This window comes from Pongo abelii, chromosome 6 (assembly GCF_028885655.2).
Source record: "Pongo abelii isolate AG06213 chromosome 6, NHGRI_mPonAbe1-v2.0_pri, whole genome shotgun sequence".
In the NCBI taxonomy this organism is placed as follows: domain Eukaryota; kingdom Metazoa; phylum Chordata; class Mammalia; order Primates; family Hominidae; genus Pongo; species Pongo abelii.
Window position 1 is genome coordinate 149,632,214 of NC_071991.2, and position 23,388 is coordinate 149,655,601.

General features: G+C 39.3%; 1 protein-coding gene across 25 annotated transcripts in view; it reads right to left on the reverse strand.

The window, feature by feature from the left end:
* KMT2C (lysine methyltransferase 2C) overlaps positions 1-23,388 on the reverse strand; it is a 303,762-nt gene that overhangs the window by 12,936 nt on the left and 267,438 nt on the right. For 19 of the 25 annotated variants that reach the window (XM_063726211.1, XM_063726208.1, XM_063726207.1 and 16 more), the window contains 13 exons: positions 21,356-21,419; positions 19,317-19,549; positions 14,601-16,319; positions 11,347-11,562; positions 10,258-10,419; positions 8,689-8,830; positions 8,394-8,541; positions 6,817-6,995; positions 6,563-6,699; positions 5,362-5,611; positions 3,718-3,857; positions 3,180-3,287; positions 312-1,431 (listed from right to left, as the gene is read on the reverse strand). In XM_063726211.1, the coding sequence (XP_063582281.1) occupies positions 312-1,431; positions 3,180-3,287; positions 3,718-3,857; positions 5,362-5,611; positions 6,563-6,699; positions 6,817-6,995; positions 8,394-8,541; positions 8,689-8,830; positions 10,258-10,419; positions 11,347-11,562; positions 14,601-16,319; positions 19,317-19,549; positions 21,356-21,419 (4,618 nt within the window). Of the gene's footprint in view, positions 1-311; positions 1,432-3,179; positions 3,288-3,717; positions 3,858-5,361; positions 5,612-6,562; positions 6,700-6,816; positions 6,996-8,393; positions 8,542-8,688; positions 8,831-10,257; positions 10,423-11,346; positions 11,563-14,600; positions 16,320-19,316; positions 19,550-21,355; positions 21,420-23,388 lie in introns of all 25 variants that reach the window. The other 6 variants (XM_063726215.1, XM_054560016.2, XM_054560029.2 and 3 more) reach the window with 4 other exon arrangements.

A 23,388-nucleotide genomic window follows, 5' to 3' on the forward strand; every position in this document is an offset into this window, starting at 1 on the left:
AAAAAAGGAAGAAGAAGAAGAAAAAGGAGGTCCCCAATGCAAATGACAGGCAACCTTTATCTACAAATCATTCTCGGATTTACTTCACCAACTCTTATGTTCAAAGATATATTGACTATGAAAGTGTTTAGACAACTGTATAGCAAAGAGAGCAAGGTGTGAGAACACAAAGATTGGCATTTGTAAGTGAAAAATACACATTATAAAATATAAAATGAACATGAGACAAACATGGAAAATTGACAAAATACATTCATTAGCCTGACATCAGAGTAAGTAGCTCTGCACAGTATGTGAATGGCAGACGTTACCTTTAGGTGAGATGTCACTTAGAACCAGGTCTTCATGGCCTTGTTCCACAATCCTGATGACAAACACTGGGCGCCCATCCTTCTCCTCGATGGAGCACAGGTAGCGGCAGCGCCTGTTGGCATAGCGCGTGCTCCAGTACAGCCGGCTGGCTTCATAGCCCACAGGGAAGAGTGCTTTAGGAGAATGGAATGCTTGCATCTGCTGTGGAAGCAGTTGACCGATTGTGTGGAAGATGAGGCTACCCACGCGAAAGGTATGGTCCCGTTCTCCTCGTTGCACGATGCTAGCAATCTGTCGCACCTCATCGCGCTGAACATAGACCCTCCTAAAGACTGCAAAGTAACTTAATTCTTGCTCATGAATTCCCTTTGGTTTGTGCATGGGGCAAAGCATAGTTTTGTCCTTAAAAAACATGCATTGTGCTTTAATGGCGCAAGTAAAGTGATAAATGTTGGTGCATCGAAATCTGTGGCATCCACTAGTGGCACCTGTCTTGTGACAGAAGACACATTTCATTTGTAGGCCTCTCCTCAGAGCTAGCTCCACATTTATTAAGGCACCAGCCTGAGTCTCATAGACCTCCGTGGACCACAGAGCGCAGTTCAAGTGGACCCACAGATCCAAGTCAAGGTTGAGTAGCCTTGCTGGTCCATCTGTCAATCCATCACCTTCTTCATGACAAAAGCAACACTTCCGATAGTCTTTGGGCACAGGATCAGCTTTAAGGGAAGTGCCCAATTTCTTTAGAAATTCATCTATTTCGTCCTCACAAGGTGGTTTAAATGTCCCCTTAGGGATTACAATATGAATGCTCCACTTCTTCCATTTCATTCCTCTCCATTTTTTATTGAGCGGCCTGCAATCTTCAAACCCACCATGGACAGCTCTTAGCCGAGGCTTCAGCTTGACTGTCACCTTCAGCTCATCTGGCTTGGCCTCGACTTGGGCTGCTTCAAAAGCAGGAGGGAAGGCGATGGGTGGTGAGGCAGGGGGAGAAGCTTTCTCCGGGAGCTGGGGGAGACAGTGCACATCCAAAGTGGAGATGTTGTTGCTGTACTGATGAAATACTTTGGAAGGCGTTTCTCTCATAGGTGATTGTGGCAATGAAGGAATGGATTCCTGGGCAACATAAAGAAACCATGAGAAAGAAAAATAATTCACAAGCCCGAAAAGCAGTTCTTGTTAAGACAAGAAGCTGAGCAGTATGACTGAAGAGGATGGGTGACCTGAGGGGCAGAGGGAGAGTCAGCAGTAAGTGCTGGGGCTCATGCACCGCAGAAGCTGACCATGCTCTAAGGTGCACAGGGATAGAGAGCGGGTGATGGCAGCTGTGCTGCATCCTTTCGAGGCCTTTTCCACAAAGGCATAATTCTGGAGAATATTCTGTTCTTACACTTTCTGGGACAATCCCCTTTCTAACTATATTAAAACCAGAAAAAGAAAAAAACACACACACACACACAATGCTGTCAGAAGAGCTAATATAATTTGTACAATGGAACAGTGTTTTTTGTTTAACCAAATAAGAATGCTGCAGCATCATTTCTTGAGAGCTTATCTCCACTCTAAAATTCACATCTGTTAATCTCAGGCTTAATCAATTGGTGTAAATGTTAGAGAAAGGGAAGGAGCTCCTGTCAACAAATGAATCATACTAACTTTTCTCTGAGGCTTCTCAGCTCTGATCCGGCTGCTGAAACAGTTGAGCTGAGGGGAAATCTCCAACAGCTTATTTACTTTATGGTACAGAGTATCATAAACTAATAAACACCAACCCACAGGCTGCCCTCTTTTCACATGCCCCAAGCCTGACAAGGTATCTGAAAAAAGACATGCCTCATATCAAATCAGGCAGGGACTGCACACCAACTTAAACTATCTGGTGGAAAAAAAAAATCCTTCTTGCATTTAGGCTGATGTATTTTAAGGTCTAAATTTATTTGTCATCTAGCTTGGATTTTATTACAGGCATACTACAGACAACTACCTGTTAAAAATAAGTCTTCAGAATGTTCTTCTGTGAAAGACATACCAGAGCAATAACCTGGATGGAGGAATGACTGGCAGTATTACTGTACAGGAAAAGCTTCCTTCAAAACATGATTACAAACATATCGTTTGTATCAACTATTAGTTGGACACACTCAAATTACATAAAATCAAGTAAAACAGACCTCTTTCACCATACTGTGAGCAAAGTGTTTTCTCTTAAAATGTACAAATAGTCTTAAATTTTATCTTTAAACAGGTTTTCCTATTGGGGTAACATCAATAAAAATAATTTTAAAATATTAAGATATTTACGGCCGGGCGCAGTGGCTCACACCTGTAATCCCAGCACTTTGGGAGGCTGAGGTGGGCGGATCACGAGGTCAAGAGTTTGAGACCAGCCTGGCCAACATGGTGAAGCCCCATCTCTACTAAACTACAAAAATTAGCTGGGCGTGGTGGCGCGCACCTGTTATCCTAGCTACTCAGGAGGCTGAGGCAGGAGAATTGCTTGAATTGGGAGGCGGAGTCTGCAGTGAGCCAAGATGTGCCAATGCCCTTCAGCCTGTGGGACCAGAATGAGACTCCGTCTCAAAAAAAATATTAAACTGGTAAAATTAAAGATTTTAACATTAGTGTTCTGTTTACTAACTTTTAGAACATAACTCTGCCCACTTCTATCAAATAACTAAGCTGAAAAGGTAGCATGACTCAAGGCTCCCTACACCCTCTCCTCCTCTGCCGGGTCAGCACCTGCTTTGGATTCCCCACACAGAGCTCCATGAAGGCAGGGACACATCTTTATTCACTCCCATATGCCCAGAACACAGAAGTCACTCGTTACACATTGTTATCAGCTGAGATTATCCTAATCTCACCTTGTTTTCTGAGTTTTTCGCTTGTGCAGTTGATGAATAAAGAATAAAGCAGTTATTACTACAGAAGACAATGTCCTTCTCTACCCTCTTGGTGCTTTCTCGGGAATCCTGAAAAGCAAAGAGAAATGTGTGGGAATCTCAACAAGTCAAAATTTAATGAAAACAGGATCTATACATTGTTTTTATGTTATATTCAGAAGTGACAGTGGTTCTTTATCTTAATAGGAGAAAGGAAACTATGTTCCAATATTTAGCATGTGATAATTTAGCTAGGGAAAAAATACATGTACAAAACCAAACTATGTGGTCCACGGTTCACTCTAAAAATAGGTGGTCCTCATAATATTCCCTTTAACAGCCTGTTGTAGCTCTTTGGTGTTCAGCCCAAGCACGTCTGATATACGCTGGTGCCATCACCAGGAACATGTGTCCGTCACACCACCATAAGTGGTGTCTCTCTGTGATGTTGGAAGAGACACTGCCAAAGACATTTTCACTGGAGGTAGGAGGTGGGGTCATAAAAGGAATAGCAAAGTACCTTGTTCAAAAGGGTCAGATCTTTGAAAGATTTCCGCACACCACTTCCAAGAATAACCACTTTACAATGACAACACCACTGTGGTCTGAGTGCTGCGCTTTCTGCAATACCATGACTAGAATCCTTATATCCAGAAAGACCTAAAGGCAATCAACTTTTGTTAGTAATTAAAACTGACTGATGACACAAGGTGGCACATGGTGAAAAATTATGCAGTGTCAACTCATTACAACATGGTTCCTTAACTTTACATTATTCTTTAATTAATAAAAAAAATTTATCTTCTAAGCAATGGTTACAGAGTCGATTATCTGACACTAGGGCAGAAATAAAGAAACATGCCTATTCTCAAATAGCCGGGAAAGCAATGGCAGTATAAAAGAAGAATCTAATAAAACTAAGTCACCAAGAGAGATTACTACTCAGTCTAAGCACACAGTAAGACAGAGAGGGAAACAGAGATTACTACTCAGTCTAAGCACACAGTAAGACGGAGAGGGAAACAGAGATTACTACTCAGTCTAAGCACACAGTAAGACGGAGAGGGAAACAGAGATTACTACTCAGTCTAAGCACACAGTAAGACGGAGAGGGAAACAGAGATTACTACTCAGTCTAAGCACACAGTAAGACGGAGAGGGAAACAGAGATTACTACTCAGTCTAAGCACACAGTAAGACGGAGAGGGAAACAGAGATTACTACTCAGTCTAAGCACACAGTAAGACGGAGAGGGAAACAGAGATTACTACTCAGTCTAAGCACACAGTAAGACGGAGAGGGAAACAGAGATTACTACTCAGTCTAAGCACACAGTAAGACGGAGAGGGAAACAGATATTACCTTTGCTTGCAGGTTGAGATGGTAAAGAAACATTTTATGAAAGATACAATGACATACGTGTAAGAGTCTTAAATAAGTGTGACTTGCAGAGTCAGAAATGAGGAAAGAGCCAAGGCCAAGGATAAGAAGGTAAATAAGGACTCAGGAATTAGAAAGCATCATTCAGGTGCAGTGTGAAGGCAAAAAGGAGCAGGGGAAAAGTGACAGAAACAGCTAGAAGCCAAGAGGAGGAAGCCAGGGCCTGGACTGAGCACACTCGTAAGATTGCCAGTGAGGCAGGAAGGAAAGCGACATCATGGTCGGTCTAAGGAAGTTGTTCCATTCTCAGAGATGGGAGGCATGAACACCTCTGTGGGAAGAGAAGGGCCCTATAGAGCTGGTGCAGGGGTAAAACAAGAGGTAGGTGAGGATGGCAAGCAGAGGAGAACAGGAAACAGAACCCGCGTCAGGTCACCAGCCCCATCTGTACCAGGTGGCCCAGGCGCAGTGGGATGGGGGTTGGGAGACAGGAAGAACAAAAGCTGCTCAAGGGCAAGCCCGTCATGGGCTTCTTCTGGCAGCCTGCGCAGATGGCTGGCACTCACATAGCCCCTGGTGACAGCATGACAGAATACACAGGCCAAAGCACTAGAGGTGAAATCACAGCACAGAAAACAGAACACCCACACATGGTGACTTCACCAAGGACTATACGCCAGCATGTTACCTGTCCGTTGTTAAAAGATAATCAGTATCTCAAAGAGTAAGCTTAACTTTTGAATCAGGAATGGATTTGGGGTTAACAAAAAGCTCACTAGCTCACCATTGCTTGCTGGAGGAAATGGTACATTAGGCTGCTTCAGCCGGTAAGAGCTCACTAATCTGGGAGGGTTTGCAGATCCTGGCGGAGGCCCACGAAGAAGTAAATGCTGTCGATACTCCAAACCCGAGTTGATTCTGTGGCTACTGACCAAACCCATGGATGGGACATCTGGAGCATTGCTAACCTCATAGCTGTTAGGGATTCGGACGTGAAGAAGGTCGGAAAACGCAGCCACAACACTGCTAATGTTCTAAAACCAAATGCAAATGCTGTATTATTCACCCAGAAGGCAACTCAGGAAAAAAATTAGCTCGAACGAACCAATATCCAAAAAAAGAAATTTATAAACAGGAATCCTCATAAAGGGATTCCAATTAACATTAAATATCTAGGAACACATTAAACTATTTTAGATATCGTAACATCTGACAGACCCCGTCAGTTCCTACAGGTGGTCAGAAAGCTTACTTCCAGGGGCTTCCCTCCAGCTCTGACACATCCCATAAGAACAGACAAAGGTCCTGCTACTGCTGTATTTTGTTGATAACCAAAATATCACATCATTGGACTTTTAGTTTGGTCTCTACTGAAATGTCTTCACAGAATTCAGAGTTAAAAAAATAAAAAATCCTCAGGAAATTACTTATGTTTGATATAAGCAGATGCTACTTGAAGAACATTTCTATTGCTTCTGCAAAACTATTACTGCTGATAAAGTTTTTTTCATTGCTTAATTTTCTTCTCTGTTAACAGTTACAAAGAAGTTTTTTCTGAGATGGACATGATGGCTCACACATGTAGTCCCAGCCACTGAGGAGGCTAAAGCAGAAGGATTACTTGAGCCCAGTAAGTTTGAGGCTGCAGTGAGCTATGACTGTGCCACTGCACTCCGGCCTGGGCAACAGAGGGAGACTGTGTCTCTATTTAAAAAAAAAAAAAAAAAAAGTTCTCTAAAGTATACATCCTTTAATAAGAAAACGTGAGCTCTAATTTCCCTTTTTACTTGACGTAGGCTGAGACCAATTCAATGACAAACGATGGCACTCAAAGGCAGCTGAGAGGTCTGCAGTGAGCATCAGCCCTGCTCTCTGACCCTTTATCCTCAGTGATCCTGTTGTGTGTGTTTCATGGTAGACACCTGACCCATCTTTTAAAATTGGGGACATACTGTTTAACATTAAGAAGTCATTTAATCTTTTACCTCAGCAGCTGTAGGATGCAGAGTAATTGCTACAGATATAAGACCTGATCTGGGACCATTTGGGGAAGGACCAAAAGGTGACGCAAAATATAAAGTGCCTGGCTCAGTTTTTATGTCATTCCTTCTTGATTCTGAACCTTAAAGAGAGGAAAAAAAGAGGAAAAAAGTGTTAATGGATTTTCAAAATCAAAATATTTACATTAGTAAATTGGTGTAGTGTAAAGGGAAATAATAAGGTTAAGTGTTTTTCTTACTTTTCCCAGCAGTGCTAGGAAGAATTGGAATGATGGGGGACGGCACCGGTTCTGGAGGCTCCTCCTTGACCAATGACAGATCTGGATACCTGCTCACTTCTACCCCAACCACACTCTCAGGAGAGGATGAGGGAACAAAACTGTCAGGAGTATCTCGATCACCACAGTGATCCTGTATCCTGAAAAAACATAAACACACACATCAAAGTCTGCAAATCCACCACTGGGGGCTTCCTGTACCAACCCTGCTGACATCTATGAATACAGCTGTAAGGATACCCTGGGCAGCACCTATACGATGAGCAGCAAATCAATCAGCTCAGAGCCACACTGGGAAAAAAAATACAAGAACAATATTTAGTTACAAAATAATTTAAATGGTATGTTTCCTTTTAACCAAAGCTTCAGCACCAAAGTTTGAAGACCTGACAAAGAGGAAGATGTTCTGATTAGCATGTAACACAGAAAGCATGAAAGCACCTTTTCAAAATCCCAGATCATTGAGCCTAGGGTAGCACTCCTGTAGCTTGAAAAGGAAAGAGCTGCTGGTTGGATTTAACAATAAAAAAGGAAAACTTTAAAAACACACAAAAAAAGGAAGAGAAGTACAAGCACATATGCAATGGTCACACCTTGTGTCCACCTGACTGGGAAGACAGCTGTCCTACTGCTGCTCTTTACACTGGCAAGATGGGAGAAAACTTGGTCCCTCCTGTTGAGTTCAAATTCGAGTCTACCAGGCCAATTGTGAGGTCTCAGACTAAGTTCCACAACCCTGTGGAACTGCTGTCTCCCACTCCTCACGCAGAGAAGCAGCTGTCATGCAGGAGACCCAAAAAAGGCTGACCTACTGAGGTACAGTAGAAAGAGGACCTGGATCCTCAATCGGGACAGATTATTCTCCACTTTGGTCCATAGTTTCCCCATTAATAAAGTAAGGGACTTAGGTTAAATAAATGTCTCATCAAACAGAGGGTAGTGGGCAGATTTTCCAAGGAAGAGATAATTATTTGATGAAGTTGTAAGAACCCTCTGGATCTAAAGAGTTGGCTAGCAATTATCTACTAAGGGAACTTGATTCTCCCCAATTAGAATCTTACAGTTAAAGAACTGACATAAAGAGGTCAAACCCCAGACAGTTCTTAAACTCTCTTCTATGACAGCGTTCTCTGATATAGCAACTTCTGCTCTTTCATTTTAGACATCTACGAACAACAATAAACCCAATAAATTGCATTAATAGCCTTTAAAGGACAATGATTTCTGAAATATGTTGCATGGAGATTTTCCATTGCCTTAATGTCTATTAGATTATTTAATTAGATTAAATAATCTAATACTTAAATGTCTATTAGATTATTTAACTATCTATATGATGTAGGCTTAAAAATATGCAAACTAATTATGTTTAATGGTAACAATGTCTTATAAACTTTAAATCCTGAAGATTATTCACCAAATTTTACTCTTCAAATGTTTCTACATGCTATTCCTAAAGACATTATGCCACATACATACATTTAAAAAAAAAAAAAAAGAAATAACTAAAAATTATTTGAGAAAAAAATAACCTGTACCTTAATTCTTCCTGATTGTTATGAGGTGGTGTTGGGAGGGAGGCTGGCACATCAACTGTCTTGGGGCCCTGAGCAAGAGCTCGGGCCAACAAGTCGTCCTGGGGTCTGAAGGGCAGCTGAAATGGTTTAGGTCCTAGAGTTTTGGTAACTAGAAAAGCAAAAACACAAAACCATAAATACATTTAGTCAACACTGATATATGGGTAGAACTTTACAATTCTATTGCCATTTCACAATACACATCTGGCAGAGGCACGTTTCTCCAAGGTGTGAAATTTGGAGGCTATAATCATACCTTCATGGCTCACTAATGCTCCGGCTTTTCCAGCAAGTTCTTCAGTTGTTGCAAAACCATTGGCCATCTTCTGACAAGCCATAGGAGGTGGTGTAGGAGGAAGAGAGGCAGGGGGTGTTGGAGGATTACTTAAATTATTCTGCTGCAGGAGACCAAAAAATTTAAATTATACGCTACTGAGCAAATATGCAATGACCTTGCTAAAACGTAGTTCTGTGAATTTTTTGCACATAGAAGCAAGGCTACAGAAATGTAATCAAGATGTACCTTACACACCAAGAAAACAATACATACAAGGCCAGGAGGCTTCTTAGTGGAACAGATACTCGTGATTTTATGGACATATCAACTTGCTTACTTTACCCAGCTTGACTACTTAAGCTCTGAAATTAAGAAGCTAATTTCCTTTATACCTGATTTTATTTATGCAATTCTTCAAGTTTCATGGTTATAGCTAGTGAAGGATAACTTTAAAATGCAATCAATAAATTGCAAAATATTATCAAAATATCCTTTAAGTTCTCATTAAGATATGCCCTAGTTCTATGAAAAACTTAAGAATTTCTGGTCTTAAACTTGTAATACAACTCACATCCGAGATATGAGAATCCGGATTGACTAAGACCTTTAAAAGAAGTAACAGTAGTAATACTACTACTAAAGTAACTAAATCATTAATGTAGTTCCTCTTCAGACACCTCTCCCAGCTTAAGAGTTATCACCAATTTGTCATTTACTGATTAGTCTCTCAAGGAGAGACTTGGAATCTACCAATAACACCATGCAAATCAAGTGCAAAGTCAAATTACAAATTTTGCAAAGATAAAGAATTTCATGAGGATGATAAAATAAGGTTGGAGAACAGCTTATGAGTTGAGATAGGTTTTTTTTTTTTTCTTTTTGGAGACAGAGACTTGCTCTGTCACCCAAGCTAGAGGTAAAGGGCAACGGCACAATCATGCTCACTGCAGCCTTGACCTCAGGGCGTGGTGGTGCATGCCTGTAGTCCCAGCTACTTGGTAGGTTGAGGCACTAGAATTGCTTGAATTTGGGAGGCAGAGATTGCAGTGAGCTGAGATTGCACCACTGCAATCTGGCCTGGGTGACAGAGCGAGACCCTGTCTCAAAAAAAAAAAAAAAAAAAAAAACCTACAATAGTTTAGGAATTAGTTGTACTTAATACCTAAATTATTAGATAAGATACACTTAAAATTGTTTAATTTCATTTTTCAAGGTAAAATACTACTTTTTTTAAATCCCCACCATTTACAATGATTTTTGAATTCATTTTAAGCGTTAATAAAGGTTATAAGGAAATAAGGATTTCCACTACCATGGAAGTACATAATAGATATTTCTTGCAATTGTATTCTTACCTATAAAAACAACTTCAAATGTTTATGCTAGAAATACTTCACCAGGGAAACTTTTAACCCTGTAGCTGAACTTAAGTTTTAATAAAACTTGGAAGAGTAGATGTAAACTACATACAAAAACAAGACAAGCTCTATCAATTCTGACATGTTACCCAAAGATGAAGCAAGACAACACCTTGGCAGAAAAACATACCTTGTAGATCAACTGAGAATAGTAGTCCGAAACCCCTTCCAGGGTAGCACTGCCAAAAGTTCCTAGAAGTCGATTCCCACTATTAAATTGGCCACTGCCATAAGGAAGAAAGTGCGCAAAGTTCACTCCAATGATTGGTTCCATTAGAGGGAGCAGAGAGAGCTGCTATTAAAAAACACATTTAAGAGTAATGTACATGATAAAAGGAACTCAGTGTAGCTCAAATTTCTAAGACCCGAAGCAACTTTGTTGAATAAGGCTTCAGAAAAATAAGACTTAAAATTTTCAAGTATCAAAATGCTGGAATAAGTGAGAGAAACTACAGACCTTTGAGACTTAAAAATAAGCTCTGTACTAAATGAATGCTGCCAAGGCATCTAACAAGAAAAACATATTTCTTATCGATGCTCAGCAAGAACCAGGGCATAAACTGAGGCTGGGTACCACCAACAGCACTATTAGCAACTGTCTCCCACCTTCTGTAACAACTACAAAGGTGCAGAACAGAATTTACAATGCATTTCTTTGGATTCAGAGTCACAACAAAGTACTGAGGACAGATTTTTTTCTTGGTACTGAGGCTACTCCTTATGAACATAAAATCTTGACTTATCACCTATCAATCCATTTCTATTACCGTAAATTTCAGATGCCAATAGGATATGGTGCAATTCTGCTTGGAAAAAGTCTACTAGGTTACTTGTCCAGATGTCTTTTAGCATTTGATCTCTTGTGTCCTTGTTTTTTTTTTTTTTTTTTTTTTTTTGAGACAGAGTCTCATTCTGTCACCCAGGCTGGAGTGCAGTGGCACAATCTTGGCTCACTGCAACCTCCGCCATCCAGGCTCAAGCAATTCTCGTGCCTCAGCCTCCCAAGTAGCTGGGATTACAGGCGTGTACCACCACGCCCAGTAAATGTTTGTATTTTTAGTAGAGATGGGGTTTTGCCATGTTGGCTAAGCTCACCTCAAACTCATGCCTCAAGTGATCCACCTGCCTCAGCCTCCCAAAGTGCTGGGATTACAGGCATGAGCCACTGCCCCCAGCCTATATCCTTGACTTTTAAAAGGGGCTGCTCTAAATGACTCACCCTCACCTGTTTCAAGTGGGTAAACGTGTCAGTGCTAGAGTACATAGCTTGTTTCTCCTCTTCGTCCTTTTTCCTTTTCTTTGAGCGAGGTGCTGCCTTCTCACCCGTCCTCTGAGTCCGTTTGCTTCGCTGTTTCTTGGTTTCACTTCCTCCATCTGTTTTTGGCAACTGGTTGCCACATCCAAAACCACCTTGCATTTGAGCCCCCAAAGTTTGCTAATGTAATTGGAAAGGGTAAAAAATAAGTGAACAATTTGCATATTTGGTTTTTAGTTCATGCAGTGCCAAGCTATGACGCACCATCCTAACATGGCACTAAAAGTTATTAAATAAGTAGGGAAGATAGAGTGGTGTCAAATGCTGGTTTTCCGAAAACATCATCCTTTTCTTCAAACGTTATTCTCAAGTATGGAAATCAGTAAGCTGCGAAGCTTGAGGAAAGAGCAGAACTCATTAGTAAGGCCACAGCCCTTTCTGGCAAAGCATTACCCCTCATGCTGACCTCCCTGGGGCTGGGGAACCCCTTATTCCTGCTTACTGACTGCAGAAGGGAAGGAGATGCTTGTAGATGGCTATAGGAGCCTCTGCATAGTGGTCTTGGTGAGTTATTTTTGGTTGCCCTTAGGAACTAGTGAAATATGAGGTGTGCTGAAACAATTCACAGGCTCCAGAAAAGCTTTATAGCCTATGCATTTTAGGTGAGAGAACAGATAGCACCAGACAACAATAAAAAGAAAAAACACCGGTTCTTCAAATTAGCTCACAACCGTATTTGACTGAAAAGTAATGGCCACATACTTAAAGTCAATGGGAGAGAACCTAGATGATAACAAATAAACCTTTTCTTTATTTTTATCATTACAAAGTGAGAATAAGCCAAGCCCTGAAAAGGCCTTTAAGGGTAGTCCTATCAATACCTTAAAATACAGAATATTTTCAGGCTCCATTATTTCTAAATTTAACAGCAGTACTTCGCTATAGACGATTATAGTAGCTGAACTTACTGTAATGAATTCTGCATTGAATCTTTGAGGGTTCTGAAAATTAGTTTCCAGTTATAGTCTAAATAGTTTAGCGCATGGATGGCAACATTTTTATGTAAAGAGCCAGATGGTAAATATTGTAAGCCTTTGTAGGCCATACAGCCCCTGGCATAATTACTCAACTCTGCCCTTGTACTTCAAAAGCAGCCATAAACAATTCATAAATCAATGAGCTTGGCTGCGTTCAAATAAAACTTTTAAAATTCACGGACAAATTTGAATTTTGTATAATTTTTATGTGTCACAAAATACTACTCTTCCTTAGATTTTTTTCAACCATTTAAAAATGTAAAAGCCATTCTTAGCTCATGGAGGGAGATGAAAGCAGGCTCAGACTGCTCATTTCCAGGCTAGTTCTGTGGCTCTCAAGGGGAGTCTCCAGGGCGGCAGCAGCATCTAGAACTGGTTTAGAAATGCAGATTATCTGGTCCCACCCAGACCTACAGAATCAGAAATACTGGGGCTGGTGCCCAGCAATCTTGGTTTAACAAGCCCTCCTGGTGCTCCTCACACTTTAGTTTTGAGAATCACCTGCCTAAAGCAGTACTTCTCCCCCCTTCAGATGCACAGGAATCACCTGAGGATCTTGTTAAGTCTCACATTCTGAGAAGCAGGTGTGTGGCGGGAGATTCTGCATGTGTTACAAAGCTCCCACCTGATGTGGATGCTGTGGATCCCCAAGGACTGCACTCTGAGTGGCAAGAACCTAAAAATTTCTTAATTTTTTATGTGTGTATATATATATTTATCTATATATTTATATATTTATATATTTAAATCACTATATATTTATTTAAATCACACTTTAATTTGGGGGGAGGGGCTACTTTTTAAACTTGACGTGGTTGTTCCCCATGCCATTAAACATTCTTATACAGCACAAATTTTAATATAAACGTGCTCAAAATGTAGTCTACGTCCTTCAAGGAGCTATTTAAACAATGTTAAGAGGTACAACAGAAATTGCTATGTGAGAACATGAGCATCAACACATATTTGAGATTGGGAGAGGTGAGAAAGGTATCTGGAAAAAGATGACTCAAGAACTGTGTTTCAAAAGATAAAAATATATTGTCCAGATGTATATAAGGAGGGAGAACAGAACAGGCAGAAGCAGCAGCATGTGGTATACATAGAAGGGTAAAAAGACAGAAGGCTGCAAGTTATTCAGTGCTCCTCAGCATATAAGATGTCTTGGAGAAACTGGATGGAGATTGTGCTGGAGAGTTGCCTATATTTACTGGTGACAACTGTAAAAGCATAACCAGTAAAATTTACAAAAATTACACAAATCTATCAAGTCAACACTCAATCTCTACTGAATGGTCAAAGACAAGAAAAAAAGCAACACTTGCAAAAAGATGAGCTTCATTAACAATCTTAAAATGAAAAAACTGGACAACTAAATATACCACTCAACCCTTAATTAAAATATGAAAATGAAATCCAATTTGAGAAGCTCTCTAGGGACAGCTTTATGAATGCACTGGTAATGGCACTGCACCTTCTGAAAGATAAACAGGCAAGAGCTATTAAGCAGACCGATTCCCATGACTCAGAAACTCCAGTTTTGGAACTATCTTAATGAAGTTAACTGAAATAAAGGGGACGGATTCTTGTAAAGGTATATTTACAAGTTAGCTCTTCATATAAATGAAAAAAAAAGCAAATTAAATGTTAATAACTTAAAACTCATAGAAAATTGATACATGGAAAACTACAAAATAGTTATCTACATGTAACATTACATTAAGTGTCAATACAATACTGTAACCACACAATAGCTTCCCAGTGTGGTATCCCTAAGAGTGCCAAGGGTATTAATAGGGGTGCATGGGCTATCCTCTACATTTTAAAGAGGTTAATGGAAATTAATCACTTATTTACAATAAAGTACGTAGACATTTACTTACTTTGCTTTAGTCATATCAACTCAATGTGGTAATAACCAGTTGCTACACATCACGTTATATATGAAATGCAATACATGCCTTTGCTTTTTAAAAAATAGTAAACAAATTATTATTTAATATAGCTTAGATATAAGTAAAAACATGGGTTCCAGAGAGGTAGAAATGACAAAATAAAAAATGGTCCTTTAGAATAAAAAGGTTGTAGAATAATGTGGAAATATAGTTGCTGGTACTAATCTGCTGTAAGTATAATTTAAAACAAAAGAAAAAAGTTGTCGTTCTTATGATTTACACTTACCAGTCCTTCAGCTGGGTTCTGCTTCTCAACTAGTTTATTATCCTTTGTACAGTCATCTTCTGAACAAATACTGCCCTCAGGTTTTTGAGTCAAAAGAGAAGATGACTTTTTATTTTTCAACAAGTGTTTCAGAAGTTCATTCCCTGAGTCTCCTTTGGCAGCAGGGGCCCCAGCAGAATGGGGAGGACTCTGTGCTGAGGAGACAGGACAGGCTACAGTGTTTCCTTCTACCTTACTACCATTCTGTTTCTCCAATTTAGGCTCCTCTTGGCCTGGGCAGGACTCTGTCTCAGCCTTTTCCAGTTTTATCTCTTCTGTTTTGGCAGGGGTTTCCATGGAGAGCTTATCTACTTCTGAATTTGCGTAAGTCTGTTGATTTGGAGTTGCCGCTGAGAAATCACTATTGGGCAGTTTGTTCTCTAATTCTGTACCTAGCTGGCCTGCTGCCATATTGGGAGTGGATGGGCCGACTGGTTCCACTGACTCTTGGTTGGCTTGTTGAGGAAGCTCACTGGGTGTGCTCACTGCAGGAGTAGAGGTAGTTTCTGAGATGCCTGGAGTCGGTGGGGCAGTTATATCTGAATGGGGAGTTGATGGAGCCTTTGTGGATTCTGCATCATCATCTCTTTTCTTCTTTCTTGTTCTTTTCTTTTTCCCTTTTTCCTCTGGGATTATATCAGAATACAACTGAATGAGCGATTGGGTTGATCCCGGATAACTGTGTCCATGGGTTACAGCAGAATCTTGGCCACATGGGAGACTGCTATTAGCTACTGGAGGTGCTGCTGGTAAAGCAGGTGTAAAAGAAGGCCTCACTGGGGACTGCTGGAAGCTGGTCCCAGAAAGATTTCCATGTCCCTGCTTAACAGAAGAAAAATTTGGGCTTCCAACAGGGATTGATGGTGAATCAGGAACAAATGAAGGAGGCCCTACCTGCCTTCGCTCATTAGTCTGCATGAAAGTTTGGGTGGAGGGTGAATTAATTGATCCTTGTTGTATATTCTGCTGCTGTAAAACCTGCCCCATTTGCTGTTGGTGTTGTGGAGACTGCTGAAGGGGTCTTGGAGGTTGCATAAAATCACAAGGTAAGTCGGAACTGTAGAAGGGAATCTGGGACACAGATGTCCTACTACTACTTATCTCAGAGCCCACCATGCCATGCTGCTCCATTTCCATCCTCTGCTGCAAAGCTCTTTGTCTATCTACCTCCTGCATGAGTTGGATCCGTTGTCTCTCTTGCTGTTCTCGTAAACGTTCCTTACGTTCCCGTTCTTGAAAACTTTCACTAAAGGGATTGTTGTCATCAAATTCTACCCGAGGTGGTGGTCCACTCTGTGGATTTGCATTTGAGACTGTCCCTGGGGCTGGTGTACAAGTTTTTATTGGTAATTGGGCAATTGGGGGCTGAATTCTAGGAGGATTGAGGGGCAGGTGGGCAGGAGCACTGTTGGGTTGCCATCCAGGTAAACTGGGCATTCTAACAGGGCTAGTATGGCCAGAAATAACTGTTGTGCGCTGCTGGTGCTGAAGCTGCTGTGGCACCATGGGAAAGGCGGGTTGGCTCATGGTGGGTGGAGTGGCACCTGGAATTAGGGGTGGCTGGGGCTGGACAATGGGCATCATAGTAGGTGGGGCCATCGCACATTGCTGCTGCTGTTGCTGCTGTTTGATCCGATAATCTTCAATCAATTCAGCATGTTCTTTCTGTTGTTTACGAATCTAGAATAACAAAATGCATCATTACTCATTTCTATACAGCACAGGTACTGAAGTAAAACACTGGCTGATGACTGTGGTTGAGGTTACACAGAGGGCAGTTTGGCCCTGTAGAAGCAAACATATTTTGCTTGGGTAACTGCAAAAGTCACAAAAAAATTGAATTGATAAGCCTTAACTAACGACTGTCAATCTCTTTAACAACAGGATTTTTATAAAGTTATCTGTAAAAGTGCTTCACATATGAAATATCAAAAATGGTTTTGTAAAATAGGTATTAAAATCTTATGGTGAAACTCATATATACTATTTATACTATACATAAAAAATATACAATAAAAAAAGGTTACACAAGCAGCTAATTTTGATGTCCTAGAAATTACATTAACATACAATGTTAGAATAACAGACTTAACTCAAACTTGAACCATTTAAAGATTTCATTTCTTAAATATATAAATTGTACAACATTTTAACACAAGATCAATTACCAGCATGAATATCACACCCCCCACCCAGATTAAAAAGACTAAATTTGTTGAACACTTTCAATTTAATGGCTAACACTCAAATTATAATTTCTGAAATCTATACAAGCTCCGAGGCAGTATTTTGAATAGTCTGTAAATAGTCTCTTAATATAATGGCTAATATCAATTAATTAATCAATTCCAAAAACCTTTGTGTCCCAATGTGCTCAATACTACAGACCAGATATCAATCAAGACGCAATCTATGCTCTGGAGAACCTCATCATCTCATTCAGCAAGCTAGGGAAAGAAGGAATGCAAAAGGATGTGTATATGAATTTTTAGATAAATATTAGGTTAATATACTAAACCCAGGAGTTCTAATAGTTTTTCAAAGTATTTTCTTGGGTTCCCCAGGTAGACTAATATTTTCTGCAAATAATCGTGTTTGATCTCTTTTTCAACAGTTGTGTAACTCCTATTTTCTTATTTTTCCTGGCCAGTTTACTGGTTAGAACTGAGAAATTACCATTGGTTGGTGAAGTAGTAAGAAAGTACAGAAAGCACCTACAACAGTATCTGGGATATATAAGGTGGTCATCCATGTCTTTCCCATGATATTTTATAATACTTTTTAAAACATTACCATCAAACTGCTTATCTTAATATAATTATACTGGATCTTTGGCAACTATGTAATAGATGATGTATCCCATTTCTCAAGTATTAGCTTCTAAATAGGATTTGATCCATGGATATGCAAAAATTAGGCCCTCATCAAAAGACCTTGTACAAATATGTCAGATGGCAATGAAAGTGCTAAAAAAAAAAAAAAATTCTTTATTAAACATATCTTTACAAGAATATTAACCTACAGTAAACATGAACCCAGAGAGCAGATTTAAAGAGAACAGAAACTTTTCATTCTGGAATAATCCTAGTTTTAAACAATTGGAATTATAATCACCTTGTTGGTACGTTATCGTGGTAGCTGTGGTTTGAAGATAAGACACTTGAGTCCAAATCCCTAATCTAACAGTTATAAGCAAACATGTACAGTGGGGGTATTTTTTGGGATTTTTTTGTTTTGTTTGTTTTGTTTTTGAGACAAGGGTTTTGCTCTTGTTGCCCAGGCTGGAATGCAATGGTGCAATCTCGGCTCACTGCAGCCTCCACCTCCCGGGTTCAAGCAATTCTCTTGCCTCAACCTCCCAAGCAGCTGGGATTACAGGCACCTGCCACCATGCCTGGCTAACTTTTTGTATTTTTAGTAGAGACGGGTTTTGCCATGTTGGCCAGGCTGGTCTCGAACTCCTGGCCTCAGGTGATCCACCCGCCTTGGCTTCCCAAAGTGCTGGGATTACAGGCGTGAGCCACCGTGCCTGGCCACATGTACACAGTGTTTATAACCTCTACAATGAATCAGTTTGTAAAATGGGGATAATAGTAACTCCTTCAGAAAGATGTAGATAAGACAATGTAAATGGAAGTGCTTCCTACAGTGTTCACTATAGAGCACTCACTTTTTTTTTTTTTTTTGAGATGGAGTCTCACTTTGTCACCAGGCTGGAGTACAGTGGCGCAAGCTCGGCTCACAACCTCTGACTCCTTGGTTCAAGGGATTCTCCTGCCTCAGCCTCCCAAATAGCTGGGATTACAGGCACACGCCACCATACTTAACTAATTTTTGTATTTTTAGTAGAGACGGGTTTTCACCATGTTGGCCAGGCTGGTCTCAAACTCCTGACCTCAAGTGATCCACCCACCTCGGCCTCCCAAAGTGCTGGAATTATAGGTATGAACCACCACGCCTGGCCTGAACCTGAAGTTTTTAATTTACTTGGGTAAATATACCTAGGAGTTGGCTCTGAACCCATTTTGTACACTACTACTGTTTTATTTTAAATACAATTTTTACATGTTCTTTTCTAGTATATTATTCAGTTTAAATATTCTGATAAACATCTGGTTTATAATAGAAGATAATGGCAAAATGATTTCATTTTTCTGGAACAGTCCTTCACATAAGACATACCAATGTATTTTAAGACCAAAACATTAAGAAATAATATCAACTCCAAGTAAACAACAATACTTCCTGGGCCCCCAATTCTTATTCCAAACTAAACCCAGTATCTCCCCATGAGCTCGGTCCTCAGTTGAGTTGAATACTCTCAATGATGTATAATGGAAACATGGTCTTTGCAGTGATTTCTTAGTGCAGAAAAAATAACGTCTCCAACTATACCAAGGTTGAAAACAGTTCTTCGAAGTCGAAATTATGAGACTCAATCTCTTTTGTGTCATTTATTTAGTATGTGCTGTGACCATCACTCTAAGTAAAAGACTGGAGCTGTTATGGCTGCAGTTACTAAGAGGTCTCAGAGCTGTCACTTTTTGGCAATGTACTTTTAATGCCATTTAATACTAGTCAAAAAAAATCACTAGTCAAAGTCACTAATGGACGACACACCAAAACATTCTACTCATTAATTGTTGGTAGTTTCTATTTTGCAAACCTATTTATTACCTGTTCTAGCTGTTTCTGAACCATGCTTTGCTGTTCAGTAACATGCTTGAGTTGTTCTGCATCTTCCTCTGGAAATTCACGCCCAGCTTTCTTGGCAGTACGTTGTTTAGCTGAAAGGGCCTTCTTAGATTTTCTGTGAGCACCAATTTGTTCTTCAAGATACTTCTGCTGCATTTGAAGCAGCTGTTGGGTCTCCTGGAGCCACTCTTCATACTGCTTACGCTGTGAATCATCTGAGGAAAAATTAAAATTCAGTTGTGTTAATTTTCTAAAGAGTCCAACATTTTAAGTTACACAAATCTATTTTGTAAGGAAGCAGTTTCACCATGACCACATAATAGGAAATTTGAAAACACAATACTAAATATTAGACCATTATGTAATGATAAAATATCAGATTTTAGAAAAATATTTAATTGAGAAAGCCAGAGAAGGCACATTCTTGAGATACTGGTTAACTTAGCACTTATAAATATTACAAATCCAATCTTGGAAAAGGAGACTCATGTAATGTAATTCTTTTTTTTTACTAAACAAATTCTCTAATCCACAAGCCAAGCTACATACTAAGGTATACATGCATTTTATGAATACGACTTTACAGATTTTGAAGAGACAAAGACATATCCCATTAACGTCTAGCGCATAGACTAGGAAATCACTTCCCATGTTAATTTTCCTGAGTTTATAAGTTCTTTCCTATTTCTTAATAATGAAAAAATATCCTAAACAGAGAGAAAGGGAACGCAGAATGTTTTAGAATGGAATAATTTAAAGTCTATGACTTATAAAGGAAATCCATAAGTTGAAAACATTGGTAATTATTATTCTGTAGTTTATATTTTTTAAAATAAGGGGAGGGAATAGTTAACCAAGCAAAACATTTTCTACTTTTATAACTGCCAGTAATTCTCCCCAAATGGCTATATCTCTTCATTTTGTACCAATATTCTCTTCTTTATACTTTAAGGGCACTTTACTTCATTGATACCCAGTCCAAGGGGTAAAAAAAAGTCATCGTATGTAGTGAAATTCTGAATATACCTTTTTGACTCACTACAAGACAAAGAAATGAATAAATACATTTCTAAGAAGGACATTCGCTGAGAATAACATCAATGATAACAGAATATTGTCATACATTAAGAATCCAACCAAAGCCAATGGGCACAATAAAGCCAGAAAAAGCCAGTTGGTATAGTTCTTTACTTGTTTTTAATGCAAATATGTATTCAAATTATAGTAACAATTAATGTAGGGGGAATTTCAAAAGGTCAGACTTTGGGTTTGTTCCTAAACCCAGAAGTTCCAGTACATGTATGAACTTGAAATCTAGTCTACTAAATTTGAAGGGCATTTATTAAGAACAGGCTTTTTCACAAGATTTCAGAAGTTCTGCTTCTGGTAGAATGAGACCTACCGCAAGGAAAGCCTTTCTGGTTTCTGGAACCAGGAGAGCAGAGGTGAGCAAAATGAAAAATAATGGTGAAAAAAAAGTTAGCTAAACAGTCTGAAGATTTCAGAAAGGTTCAGTTTGGGGAGAACTTTAAACACTATCCTGAACCACCTTGGGACCCCTGCAAATAACTAGAAAGGATTCAGGGGCACCTTGCATACCTGACCTTTACACCATGCTGCTAACCCAACTTATTGCTAAGTATAATCCCTTTGTTTTTCCCATTTAGTGTCCTTGTCACTTAGGAAGACAGTTCTTAGAGCAAAACGTGGTTTAATTCTATAGACTGTAAAGTGCCCAATCTGTACACAAAAACAGCAACAATATTGAAGAGAATGGGGAAGATGGTTTTTCTGTATTAAAATACTTTTCTGTAACTATAATTCTTCATGCACAGTGAAAAAAGCAATGAAAACACACGCCTTGAAGAAGAGTTGCCTAATAGGGCAGTGATGTTTAGTAAGACAGGAGGGCACCTGGGCTTGAACTGGTGTACCTACACTCACTTCAGGTTTAGAACAGCACACATAGAGTGCAGACAAGCAATCCCCAGAAAACATTAACTTATTAGATTTATACTTACTGACAAAGCCTGGACCAAAATTTGGAGGATTAGGCCTAGAAATCTGATGTGTTATACTGCCATCCTAAAATAAGTAAAATTTACAAATATGTTTATTCCACATTTCAGTTAAAGGGGGGAAAAAACTTTAAAAGAAAGAAAGAAAAAGAAATGGAAGAAAAAACCCTTTAATTTCCTAAGATATCTTTTAAAGGTTTTTTTATAAAAAGTAGAATGAATTTAGTGGTGGCAACCTAATTCTGAATTCTTATTACTATCTCTGAACTACTACACTGTCTAGATTTTGGCTGAAAACAATTATGCTTGAGGTAAAGGATTATTCATCAGAAATATAATACAGGGCAAATCAGTTACTGCTAATACTAAGCGAGAGATCTATATCAAAAATCTCACTTTTTGATGAAGTTTACCTGGTTTCTGCTTCAATCAAACACAAGTTCCAGATTGACTAAATGCCACTCCACAGCATGGTTATTTATAACAAAAACTAATGTCTCTAACATGCACAAATATAAAAGAAAAATAAGTTAATAAAAATATTAGTCTTATTTTCTACACACGCCTGTAGTCCCGGCTACTTGGGAGGCTGAGGTGGTAGGATCGCTTGAGCCCAGGTGTTTGAGGCCAGCCTGGGCAACACAGCAAGATCCTGTTCCCAAAAAAATTAAAAAAATAAGTAAATAATAAGTATTTAATTCGTTTTATTTTCAAGTTAAAAGTCTTATTTCTTCCAGGTGACTGAACAAGCAGTTATTAATCTCACAAGTCCCTGATAATCACCTAACAAATTAATGCTGAAAAATGTTTATCCAGTTGTCACAAGTTCTCCTTAACATGAGCTGTATACAAGGTAATAATTATAAACTTATACTAGCAGCCAGAATGTATTATGTGTAATCTTCACAATAGTACAAAGCAGTTGGTTTAACATTTGACATATTAAAAAACAAGAGGCTAAAGAATTTGCCCAAAGTTGCACAATAAATTCATAGTGGAACTATAATTTCTTTAAAAAACTTAGCTATAAAGGCTATGCTTTTCCCATTATATCAAATGGCTTCTGTTTCCTCTTTTAATAATGAGAAGAACACAATTATCAGCATAATAAATCTAAAGCATAACTGGCAGGGAAAGGAAGAAAACAGGACATGTATTATAGTAAGTAGCTCCCTTTATAAAAAAGAAATCATTGACAAAAATATATGAGTTTTACTTCCCCAGAGACTGCTTGATATTATATTAAGAATATAGCATATCTTTCAACAAGGATGGGAAGAAAAAAGGAAGAAAATATAGCATATTGTTTTCTAGTTGCTTTGTTTGTTTGTTTGAGACAAAGTCTCGCTCTGTCACCCAAGCTGGAGTGCAGTGGCGTGATCTCGGCTCACTGCAACCTCTGCCTCCCGGGTTCAAGCGATTCTCCTGCCTCAGTCTCCCAAGTAGCTGGGACTATAGGTGCGCGCCACCACGCCTGACTAATTTTTGTATTTTTAGTAGAGATGGGGTTTCACTATGTTGGTCAGGCTGGTCTCAAACTGCTGACTTCATAATTTGCCCATCTCGGCCTCCCAAAGTGCTGGGATTAGAGGCGTGAGCCACCGTACCCCGCCGTCTTCTAGTACTTATAGAAGTTTTACATTTTAAATATAATGGGTTTAATTCCAAAATGCAGGACATGCAAATGTCCTTCTGGAGTTAAAATAAGTGAATAAAAGTAAAACCAAAAGTCCTGAGCATTTGGTTTTGCCATCAAGTGACTTTTAACCCGTAAGTATATAAATCCTTTTCAGAAATCACAGCCAATTTTTTTAACCTTAATTTGTCTTTTGTTTAAAAAGCAGTAAAATGTCTTTTTGGTTAGTTTTGGCTGTGCTGATAATAAGGCTACTATTTAGGTTGGTGAAAAAGTAACTGCGGTTTTTGCCACTGGCAAATGGCGTAAGGTGAAATCCGCAATTACTTCTGCACAAACCTAATACTACTCTCTAGCAGGGGCCTTACTCTAAAGCATGAGTTTGCTGGGAAACAGAAAA